Consider the following 13,043-nt stretch of genomic DNA (forward strand, 5'->3'; position numbering starts at 1 on the left):
TTTGCGGGTGTCGACATCTGTGATAGGCCTCTTGGCGCTGGCAGGTAAACATCTTCTGCCGTGCCTTTCTTCACCCTCGCCCTCTCTGACAGCGTTGTTCACTATTCCGTTGCGATAACCACGCTAGCTCCTCTGCGTCCGTCTTAATGTCTGGCGGGCATATTAAAATTTCCTTCTCCATCCTTGTCTAGTCCGAGCTTTCAATCGTTTTCTTACGGTCTTGTGGTCAATGGTGCATTAAACCGCATTTTCCTTCGTTCCGTTCTTCTTGTAGTAAGACTATTATTTGGTCTCTCTGACTTTTTTTATACTAACATCTACCATTCAAGCGCGACAAAGCATATGATTGCAGCGCTCGAGTTAGAAGGTGATATTTGAATGCTGAAAGGCCTAATAGCACCGAAGTCTTTGCAAGAAAGTTGGAAATGATTATTCAGTTCCTAAAGAGAAACATGGGCCCCTGAATCGTTCCAGTGGACAAGTGTTCTTTTCATCATACATACTGCGTGTTTGCTAATCTGTCGTTTAAAAATAGTTATGAAGAAGTTTGTATTTACAGTAATCTTCACTGTCACACAGACATTTCATATTGTGCAATTATTACGATAATTACTCATTTTGAACTACAATGGATGATTAAAATAAATTTCATTGTGAAATAAATGGATTGTTATGCTTCAGTTAAAATGGCTCTTCTTAAGGACATGTCTTCAAGATTGTCTTGAGTGGAAACACTTTTTATTCTTGCTACAATGTTTGGTGAAACGGGAACTTTACTTTTAAAAAGTTGAGTTACTGTAATACGCCGCATAATGGGAATATGTACAATACATGAAGTTGTTTACTGGTGTACCTCAAAGTCCGACAATAGTAGGAAATGTAAAAGTTTTTGGATTTCACTACTTAACAACTTTTTAGAATGTTTCTTTTTCTTTGGTTTAAATTCTCATACATATGACCACAAAAATCTGAAAGATCTTGTATAATTTTCTAATTTCTACTAAAAAGACTGAAAGAAACAAAACTTATTCGATTTAACAGAAGAAAGAAACAATGGTATTTGCTGTCATACCACTCAAGTGCAAACACTGGTCGCTGAGAGGGTTCAAAGATGACAAATTGTGCCTCTGGAATGTTTCACTGGGCATAGCCAACGAAACGTATTAATGGTTCAAATGGTTCTGAGCACTATGGGACTTAACGTCTGAGGTCATCAGTCCCCTAGAACTTAGAACTACTTAAACCTAACCAACCTAAGGACATCATGCCCGAGGCAGGATTCGAACCTGCGACGTAGCGGTCGCGCGGTTCCAGACTGTAGCGCCTAAAACCGCCCAGCCACTCCGGCCGGCAAACGTATTAATATGTTAAACTTAGTCTGTGTACCTCAGTTCCATACACCGTATTGTTTACTGAGAGAAAAAAAGAAGCTGATTTAAGATTACCTGTTAGATGTGTCGAAGAATCGAAAGCTAATCTAGAGGTCAAACAAAAGAAATTTTCGAGTGTCATACTCACCACTGCCTCCAACTTAGGTTTTGGAAGGAAGGTTGAAAAACTAATTAGAAAAAAGGGATTGCCAGAATGTAACATATTTCCAATAGTGAAAATATCAGAGACGGAGTACTACCTCAGTTGGATAAAGATCTGGGAACGAATCGGTTGTGGCCTTTTTAAAGGAATCATCTAATCATTTATGTTCAGTGATTTAGGGAAACAATGAAAATATTATAAGCATGCTAGGACGAAGATTAGAGCCTCGACTATCACATGTGAATACAGACCCGAAAGCTAAACATGATGTGGTTCACGAACAATAGCTGTGTAGCTGTGTACAAGGTTGCAGAGAAGTTGTTTAGATGCCCAAATCTGTGGAGTAAAGAGCAATATATCCCCTCCTAGTGATGTCTTCTGACATACACTCGATGATCGAAAGTATCTGGACACTCATATGTAGTGGAGAACTGACCACGAGATGTCAGAAGAGGTGGACCCGACAGTATAAAAGGTGGCAGGAAGTATTGTGTAGTAAGTAGAGTAGCAGTAGCAGCAGAATGAGTCCGTCAGGGCAGCTCAGTGACTCGAACGTGGACTAGTCACTGGATGTCACCTGAGAAATAGATCCGTCTGGAACATTTGAACCCTTCTAAAGCAGCCCAAGTAGACTGGTGGCTATGTGTTTACGAAGCGGAAACGAGAAAGAACAACTACAGTAAAACCTAGGCCAGGCAGACATCATCTTCTGACCGACAGGTACTGTCGAGTACTGCGGAGAGGGATTGTAAAAATTTGCATGAAATCAGTGGAAGGAATCACTGGTGAGTTCTGAGGTAGTACCAGCAGTCCAACTAGCACAATAACTGTGGGTAAGGAATTAAAAATGAATGTGGTACAATAGTCGAACAGCTCTTCATAAGCTACACATTTCTGGTGTCAGTCCTAAGCGACCCTTGGTATGGTGTGGAGTGATGAATCCTGTTTCGATGCGATAGATGACTACATTCTCTGGTTTCGGTCCTTGAGGAATAATAGATCGCCATTCCTCTTAAACGTCGACAAGTGCGAAGCCGTTCTGTTCACTAGAAGACCGAAACTACTGCGCAAACATCAACACTGCAAATGGCTCTGAGCGCTATGGGACATAACATCTGAGGTCATCAGTCCCCCAGAACTCAGAACTACTTAAACCTAACTAACCTAAGGCCATCACCCACAGCCATGCCCGAGGCAGGATTCGAACCTGCGACCGTAGCGGTCGCGCGGTTCCAGACTGAAGCGCCTAGAGCCGCTCGGCCACCACGGCCGGCTCAACACTGCAACCCAATAACACTACAAGCACGTCCAATACGTTTCCGCGAGAAGGTGAAATACCTCGCTGTCTGGCTGCACCGGAAACTATTCTGGGAGGACCACATTCAACACGTGACCAACAAAGCAAACGCGAGGCTCAAACAACTCTACCCTATGCTTAACAGGCTTAGCACACTGAATAGGAGGGGGTCCAGGTCCATGTACATCACACTTGTCAGACCTCTGATGACGTATGCTGCTCCTTCTTGGGATCCGCTGCACCCGCACGCCTGCGCCGTCTGCAGCTCATACAGAACGAAGTACTCGGAATCATAAGCAACGCTCCGCGATTCACACGCACCGCGGATCTTCACCGAGAATATCGGCTGGATACCATCTTGCAGGTATTCCAAAAACTCTCCACACGACTGTACAGAAACACGAGACACTCGCGTAACCCGTTTATCCTTTCTCTGGATAACTACGACCAGTGCTTAATTTCTAAACTTTTAGGTCCCGGAACGCGCTCCCTTGTACCACTCTCCCTCCCCACCTACCCTTGTGATAAGTCTTAGAATGAGAAATTTTTTGGAAAATACTGTTCTGAAATTCAGGTTTTTAAACCATAATACACTCCTGGAAATTGAAATAAGAACACCATGAATTCATTGTCCCAGGAAGGGGAAACTTTATTGACACATTCCTGGGGTCAGATGCATCACATGATCACACTGACAGAACCACAGGCACATAGACACAGGCAACAGAGCATGCACAATGTCGGCACTAGTACAGTGTATATCCACCTTTCGCAGCAATGCAGGCTGCTATTCTCCCATGGAGACGATCGTAGAGATGCTGGATGTAGTCCTGTGGAACGGCTTGCCATGCCATTTCCACCTGGCGCCTCAGTTGGACCAGCGTTCGTGCTGGACGTGCAGACCGCGTGAGACGACGCTTCATCCAGTCCCAAACATGCTCAATGGGGGACAGATCCGGAGATCTTGCTGGCCAGGGTAGTTGACTTACACCTTCTAGAGCACGTTGGGTGGCACGGGATACATGCGGACGTGCATTGTTCTGTTGGAACAGCAAGTTCCCTTGCCGGTCTAGGAATGGTAGAACGATGGGTTCGATGATGGTTTGGATGTACCGTGCACTATTCAGTGTCCCCTCGACGATCACCAGTGGTGTACGGCCAGTGTAGGAGATCGCTCCCCACACCATGATGCCGGGTGTTGGCCCTGTGTGCCTCGGTCGTATGCAGTCCTGATTGTGGCGCTCACCTGCACGGCGCCAAACACGCATACGACCATCATTGGCACCAAGGCAGAAGCGACTCTCATCGCTGAAGACGACACGTCTCCATTCGTCCCTCCATTCACGCCTGTCGCGACACCACTGGAGGCGGGCTGCACGATGTTGGGGCGTGAGCGGAAGACGGCCTAACGGTGTGCGGGACCGTAGCCCAGCTTCATGGAGACGGTTGCGAATGGTCGTCGCCGATACCCCAGGAGCAACAGTGTCCCTAATTTGCTGGGAAGTGGCGGTGCGGTCCCCTACGGCACTGCGTAGGATCCTACGGTCTTGGCGTGCATCCGTGCGTCGCTGCGGTCCGGTCCCAGGTCGACGGGCACGTGCACCTTCCGCGGACCACTGGCGACAACATCGATGTACTGTGGAGACCTCACGCCCCACGTGTTGAGCAATTCGGCGGTACGTCCACCCGGCCTCCCGCATGCCCACTATACGCCCTCGCTCAAAGTCCGTCAACTGCACATACGGTTCACGTCCACGCTGTCGCGGCATGCTACCAGTGTTAAAGACTGCGATGGAGCTCCGTATGCCACGGCAAACTGGCTGACACTGACGGCGGCGGTGCACAAATGCTGCGCAGCTAGCGCCATTCGACGGCCAACACCGCGGTTCCTGGTGTGTCCGCTGTGCCGTGCGTGTGATCATTGCTTGTACAGCCCTCTCGCAGTGTCCGGAGCAAGTATGGTGGGTCTGACACACCGGTGTCAATGTGTTCTTTTTTCCATTTCCAGGAGTGTATCTTATAATCAAAAACATAACACCACAAGGTTCCAATATAAACAACAGCTGCCACCGCCTGCCACCGTACCATTGTCACTGTGCTCCATAGTTCTGCTTCATAAGTATTGGCACAAGTCGGTAGTCTTGACATCATGTTTTCAAATGCTGCCAGCTGCAACGTTCGAACAGTTGCTTTGTAGCTGCTCTATGAAACTGTGTTCAGTATTAATAATCAAGGCATTTAGCGGCTAATGACGATGAAGATATTCCTGCTCCATATGGGTCTCGTACAATTCCAACTTCCCACGTCTTTCCAAAACGCTAATTCCGTGCGCATTTTGTACCATAGCAGCTGATCGTTGCGTCGTGTCTGAGTTGATAACAATGCAAGATAAAGATAAAACATTCCCCCCCTCCCCCCTCATCCTGAGGCTGCCGTAATCTTCTTCCTGTCCTCTCCTCTCCTCCACACGTCATGTTACACTGCCATGGGGAAAGACTATATGTAATGTTCTCCACTCAGATTTTGTCATTTGAAACTTTCACGATACTGAGTGAAAAAGAAATCACAAGTTTTATTTATACAGGTAATAAATAAATTCGCTTATAAATGTAAAATGTAACTAATAGAACAAAAAATATCTATGATTTACTTTTACTCTCGTAAAATAATTAAGTAGTTTCTATGTTACTAGCCAAAGAGAAAGGTCTTTACCATTTAATTAACATGAGACTCTATGTGTAAAAACTGAACTGAAAAACTACTATTGTTGTTTGTAATTTTTGGCGGCCTTGACACAACTCTACCCCGTGGCGGCAGCATCAAAGCTGGTCGAAGCTAAACATCTATGGTCCATACCACGCTAACACGACAGTACTGGCGAGCCCCTGCAACACAGTTAATACTGGCAACCCCAGATGCTCGGCCAGCCGAAAAACAGGTAATCGCAAGGAATCACCACAGAATTCATCAACCGACCACGGCATAACAGCCCGGATAATTATAATGGACATGATATTTCCGTGAAAGTTTACATTTTAGTATAATCGCAAGGAAACCGTACTGTACGCAGCACGCAAACCAGCCACACACCGCCCCTACACTGTGAGCTCATCTATGACCGATCGCCGACTAATGTATGACTACCTGGAACTGTTGCAGGGACGCAGCAGCTGCAGCAGGCCTTACAACGAGCACCTGCAACTATAAAGGTAACGATGCACGATACATCGCACTGTCGCAGCTAGCAAATCGCTACTGCCCTTACTAGCCGTCCTACTGTCCCAGAGGGTATTTCCCTTGACGCTTGCCTAGGCACTTTTTGCCCTCTGCCCCTGCAAACCGCCACCCATCGATCGCTTTCGTCCACTTTCTGTCTTCTGATGGACCATGTCAATGAGTAATCCTACCCAGACGCATGGAAAACATCACAGCCCGCATCTTGTGACTCACGATTTGAAAACTAACATGTTATACGGAGGTGACATTAGAACTTTCGGTTTCGTCACCACGTTGGTGTGGGCGTGCAGGGGCCCCATCCTTTAGGGTCATTCCTCCAAACATGCAGACACTTCATTAAGAGTGTCCCAAGAGAAGGATAAGGGTGGACACGCCTCATATTAACGTCCTCTAAAAGATATCCTGATACATTTGATCGGGTAGTGTACACCTCATGTATTAATTAGTTCATAAAGAATCTCAAACTGAAACTTCCTGGCAGATTAAAACTGTGTACCAGACTGAGACTTGAACTCGGGATCTTTGCCTTTCGTAAGTACTCTACCGATTGAGCTACCCAAGCATGACTTAAGATCCGTCCTCAACACTTTATTTCCTCTAGTACCTCACCTCCTACCTTCCAAACATCACAGAAGCTTTCCTGTGAATCTTGCGCGATTAACACTCCTGAAAGAAAGGATATTGCAGAGACTTAGCTTGGCCACGGCATGAGGGATGTTTCCAGAGCAAAATTTTCAAAAAATGGCTCTGAGCACTATGGGACTTAACTTCTGAGGTCATCAGTCCCTTAGAACTTAGAACTACTTAAACCTAACTAACCTAACGACATCACACACATCCATGCCCGAGGCAGGATTAGAACCTGCGACCGTAGCGGTCTCGCAGTTCCAGACTGTAGCGCCTAAAATTTTCACTCAGCAGCGGAGCGTGTGCTGATATGAAACTTCTTGGCAGATTAAAACTGCATGCTGGACCGTGACTTGAGCTCGAGACCTCTGTCTTTCGCAGGCAAATGCTCTACCGAGTGAGTCACCAAAGCAAGACTTACGCCTGTCAGTACTGCACAAGTCTGGAAGGTAGCAGGTGAGTTACTGCCGGAAGTAAAGCTGTGGGGACGACTCATGGGTCAGTCACTAGAGCACTTGCCCACGGAAGGCAAAGGTCCCGATTTCGAGTCTCGGTGTGCCACTCGGTTTTAATCTACCAGGAAGTTTCATGTCAGCGCACACTCTACTGCAGAGTGTAAATTTAATTCTGGAAAACTTCTGATGGTTGCAACACGTGGAATTAAAATCGCAGATGCGATTACAGTCACCTAAGCGCAGAATATTCCACTTCTTACGACTCCCCTTCCTTTTTTTCATCGCAAGAGCACAAATAGGCGCTAGAGCATAATGAACGTAACGGAAACCGGCCGACATTATCTTGATGGCTTTAAGTTACTTCCGGCATGACATTGACTAACTTTAATTATAGAAATCCTCGTTTTTCTATTGGCAGCAGAAACAATGGAACAAAGCGACTTTCTAATCTACCACACAAGGAGTCTGCGATACCTATGTTGACAGTACAGATAGAATGATTCAGTTTCACTTACATTAGCTTTAATTGTAACTAACTAATCAAAGAAAAACCATACCTGCAACAACTTTATCAAGGTAGTGCATATTGTTCACCGCTTCATAAGTGACTTCTCCTTTGTTCTCCTTCAGAACAGCGTCAATCTCCTCCTGCACCCGGGACTGGATGTCTGGGTTGAAGGCCAGTTCGTGCAAGGCAAAGCTCACGGTGGATGACGATGTCTCAAAACCCGCGATGAAGAACACAAATGCCTGGGCAGCGATGTCATCGATCGATAGTCCTACAAAAATTCAGAAAATGTATTACTTCCACTAATCATACAAATGCAGTTGCAAGTGAATACATCTAAACATATTCAGCTATGGCTCGATCTCTAACGCAAGAAGTCTTTCTCAGTGAGAGATGAAGTGTCTCGAGGGTTGTACATTGGTAATTCGCGATACTTCAAGTCATTCTGGTTCATGCTACATTAGCAACTCTTTCATACTGCATGTATGCAAATTTCGCCGAATGTTGTGATTTATAAACTGAAATAATTTATTTAAGTGGCATGCTCTATGTCTGAGGTTGCCCAAATGTGCATTATTCATTTCACTGCAACAAACTACCAATGTCATTAACATTCCTTTCGTGTATTTTCTAGAAGTGTAATATTTTGTGTTAAATTCTGCAGCAGTCAGACTGAAATGGTACTTTCACACTCTAATTGTTTTCTCCTCCAACATTAATTATAGAGGGTGGTCCTTTGATCGAGACTGGGCCAAATATCTCACGAAATAAGCGTCATACGAAAAACCTACAAAGAACGAAACTTGTCTAGCTTGTAGGGGGAAACCAGATGGTGCTATGGCTGGCACGCTAGATAGTGCTGCCATAGGTAAAACGGATATCAACTGCGGTTTTTAAAATAAGAACCCCTATTTTTTATTTCATATTCGTGTAGTACGTAAAGAAATATGAATGTTTTAGTTGGACCATTTTTTTTCGCTTTGTAATAGATGGCGCTGTAATAGTCACAAACATACGGCTCACAATTTTAGACGAACAGTTGGTAACAGGTAGGTTTTTTAAATTAAAATACAGAACGTAGGTACGTTTGAACATTTTATTTCGGTTGTTCCAATGTACCTTTGTGAACTTATCTTTTCTGAGAACGCATGCTGTTACATCGTGATTACCTGTAAATAGCACATTAATAAAATAAATGCTCAAAATGATGTCCGTCAACCTCAATGCATTTGGCAATACGTGTAACGACATTTCTCTCAACAGCGAGTAGATCGCCTTCCGTAATGTTCGCACATGCATTGACAATGCGCTGACGCATGTTGTCAGGCGTTGTCGGTGGATCACTATAGCAAATATCCTTCAACTTTGCCCACAGAAAGAAATCCGGGGACGTCAGATCCGGCGAACGTGCGGGCCATGGTATGGTGCTTCGACGACCAATCCGCCTGTCATGAAATATCCTATTCAGTACCGCTACAACCGCACGCGAGCTATCTTGCCCGACATCCATCATGTTAGAAGTACATCGGCATTCTGTCATGCAGAGCAACATCTTGTAGTAACATCGGTAGGACATTACGTAGGAAATCAGCATACACTGCACCATTTAGATTGCCATCGATAAAATGGGGGCCAATTATCCTTCCTCCCATAATGCCGCACCATACATTAACCCGCCAAGGTCGCTGACGTTCCACTTGTCGCAGCCATCGTGGATTTTCCGTTGCCCAATAGTGCATATTATGCCGGTTTACGTTACTTCTGTTGGTGAATGACGCTTCGTTGCTAAACAGAACGCGTGCAAAAAATCTGTCATCGTCCCGTAATTTCTCTTGTGCCTAGTGGCAGAACCGTACACGACGTTCAAAGTCGTCGCCATGCAATTCCTGGTGCACAGAAATACGTACGGATACAATCGATGTTGATGAAGCATTCTAAACAAGGACGTTTTTGAGATTCCCTACTCTAACGCAATTTTTTTGCTACTGATGTGCAGATTAGCCGCGACAGCAGCTAAAACACCTACTTGGGCATCATCATTTGCTGCAGGTCGTGGTTGACGTTTCACATGTGGCTGAATACTTCCTGTTTCCTTAAATAATGTAACTGTCCGGAGAAGGGTCCGGACACTTGCATAATGTCGCCCAGGATACCGGGCAGCATACATAGCACACGCCCGTTGGGCATTTTGATCACAATAGCCATACATCAACACGATGTCAACCTTTTCCGCATGGTAAACGGTCCATTTTAACACGGGTAATGTATCACGAAGCAAATACCGTCCGCACTGGCGGAATGTTACGTGATACCACGTACTTATAGGTTTGTGACTATTACAGCGCCATATATCACAAAGCGAAAAAAGTGGTCCAACTAAAAGAATCATATATATTTACGTACTACACGAATATGTGATAAAAATGGGGGTTCCTGTTTAAAAAAACGCAGTTGATATCCGTTTGACCTATGGCAGCGCCATCTAGCGGGCCAACCATAGCGCCATCTGGTTTCCCCCTTCAAGCTAGACGAGTTCCGTTCTTTGTAGTTTTTTCGTTTGATGCTTATTTCGTGAGATATTTGGCCCGGTCACTATCAGTGGACCACCCTGTATATTACATCAGTATCCGAGGCAAATTTGAAGTGTATTGGCAGCTAGCCCAAAATGCGGAAAAATGTAGTTTAATGCTGATGAGTAGGAAGTAATGTTCGGATACCGTATTACTAGTGTCCTGCTTGACGCAGTCAAATCGTTCAAATATCTGGGCGTAACGCTGCAGAGCAATATGAGGTGGAACAAGCATATGAGAACTGGTAGGGAAGGCGAATGGTCGGCTTCGGTTTATTGGGAGAATTTAGGAAAAAGTGGTTCACTTGTAAAGGAGACTGCATATAGGACGCTGGTGCGACCTATTCTTGAGTACTGATCGAGTGTTTGGGATCCGTACCATGTCGGATTGAAGGAAGAGATCGAAGGAACTCTGAGCGGGGCTGTTAGATTTGTTACCGGTAGGTTCGAACAATGCGCAAGTGTTTCGGAGATGCTTCGGGAGCTCAAATGGGAATCCCTGGAGGGAAGGCAACTTTCATTTCGGGAAGCTATACTGAGAAAATTTAGAGAACCGGCATTTCAAGCTGAATGCCACATGATTCTACTGCCCCCAATTTACACAGCCAAATGTTTTTTATTCCAGTCTCTGATCACAATATCAATTCATTAGACGATGACCGGTTTCACAATTGCAATAATCACTATGTGGACGATGTGGCCTATTCCACACCTTACTTTAGATCAATGTGACTATGCTGTGCTTATTATATTTATATGTTTTGACAATCCAATTATGGCCTTATCACTTTAGGACATGGTGTAAAAAAAGTCTGAGGATGGTAATTACGGACTGAAACCGGTCATCGTCTAATGAATTGATATTGTGATCAGAGACTGGAATAAAAAACATTTGACAGTATTGGATCATTGTTTGTGTACTCGATAATGTCGCAGTTGGTGAATTTACACTGCGCCTAAGGACCACGCAGATAAGATACGAAAATTAGGGCTCATACGGAGCCGTACAGACAGTGGTTTTTTCCTGGCTCTATTTGCGAATGGAACAGGAGGGGAAATGACAAGTAGTGCTACAAGGTACCCTCCTCCACGCACCGTACGTTGGCTTGCGGAGTATAGATGTAGATGTAGACGTATTAAAAGCTCGTAACCACTACCCGTTGTTAAGAGTCTCCCATAGAGCGACAGCAACGCTGATGGCAATGCCACTGAAAACTGGTATCCTGCCCCATAACGTTGGTTAGCTTTTGAAATTATGCCTGGAGGCGATAATTCTACATTGGATTTATTCTATGTGACCCTCACAGGACCTTGCTCAAGTGGAGTGGCTTGCGTGTATCAGAGATACAGACGCCTTTACTGTACGTGCAAAAACAGAGGAGGAGTACCGGCGATACACATATACAGATAGCGGAAGTATCGGGTACACACGGTATAAAAGAGCCGAGCAATGGTGAAGCTGTCATTTGTTCTTAGGTGATTCTCGTGAAAAAGTTTTCAACGCGATTATGCCCGCACGACGGAAATTAATAGACTTTGAACGCAGAATGATAGATGGAACTACACGCAATGAGACATTCCAGTTCCGAAATCGTTAGGGAATTACACTACTGGCCATTGAAATTGCGACACCAAGAAGAAATGCTGATGATGAACGGGTATTTATTGGACAAATATATTATACTAGAACTGACATGTGATTACAATTTCACGCAATTTGGGTGCATAGATCCTGAGGAATCAGTACCCACAACAACCACCTCTGGCCGTAATAACGGCCTTGATACGCCTGGGCATTGAGTCAAACAGAGCTTGGATTGCGTGTACAGGTACAGCTGCCCATGCAGCTTCAACACGATACCACAGTTCATCAAGAGTAGTGAATGGCGTATTGTGACGAGCCAGTTGCTCGGTCACCAATGACAAGACGTTATCAATTGATGAGAGATCTGGAGAATGTGCTGGCCAGGGCTGCAGTCGAACATTTTCTGTATCCAGAATGCCCGTACAGGACCTGCAACATGCTGTCGTGCATTATCCTGCTGAAATGTAGGGTTTCATAGGGATCGAATAAAGGGTAGAGCCACGGGTCGTAACACATATGAAATGTAACGTCCACTGTTCAAAGTGCCGTCAATGCGAAGAAGAGTTTGTAATGTCCCCACAGAAAATACCCTCTACCACGCACCAATTAATCATTTTCAATCAAACCATCCAAATTCATTCACTTTGGAAAACTTATCTGATCTGATTTTCTCGTAATATATGCGGCGACAGCTCGACGACGCCAAAGTATTTTCTAGTGCGTTTATTCTTTGAAATAACAGAGATGCATATATGCATTCTCCATGGTTGTTAGAGTGGTAACTAGGACAGCTTCTGGAGTATCTGTTGAGGGATTGACGTGTTTCTGAGAGATACATATTCTGCTTTTCTTCTCGCTGAAGCGAGCCAATTAACATTTGTGCCGTTAGCGGTTTGTTTCAAGAGAAAGAGACTGTAAAAGGAAAATAATTAAGGCGTGGAATCACCGGAGATCTGGACATGTAATGGAGATGGGTTTAATACACGATTTCCTCCATAAGTAAGGTTTGTGACTTTTTTGTTCTGGAGTGAATGAACGACTGAGTTTTTTCTGAATCATTTGATGATCACGTTGGCCCTGTAATTAGTGGGGAAGTTTCAGCTGTGTCGAAGAGAGCCTGCAATCACTGAGTCTGTGTTAAATCGTCCAAAAAGGTTTCGTACACATCTGGAATTCGCAATCTTTCGTAAAAGAAACAAATTGTCCACACGATTGATTCTCCCGACTGACTG

At 44.8% G+C, this 13,043-nt stretch overlaps 1 protein-coding gene across 1 annotated transcript in view; it reads right to left on the reverse strand.

Moving 5' to 3' along the window:
• The window catches only part of LOC124615593 (cytochrome P450 6k1-like), a gene marked incomplete in the record, with an annotated part of 133,097 nt that overhangs the window by 12,930 nt on the left and 107,124 nt on the right, over positions 1 to 13,043 (reverse strand). The window contains 1 exon segment of the mRNA XM_047143578.1: positions 7,707 to 7,928. Within this exon segment, the coding sequence (XP_046999534.1) occupies positions 7,707 to 7,928 (222 nt within the window).

The sequence above is a fragment of the Schistocerca americana genome, chromosome 5 (assembly GCF_021461395.2).
Source record: "Schistocerca americana isolate TAMUIC-IGC-003095 chromosome 5, iqSchAmer2.1, whole genome shotgun sequence".
Lineage (NCBI taxonomy): Eukaryota > Metazoa > Arthropoda > Insecta > Orthoptera > Acrididae > Schistocerca > Schistocerca americana.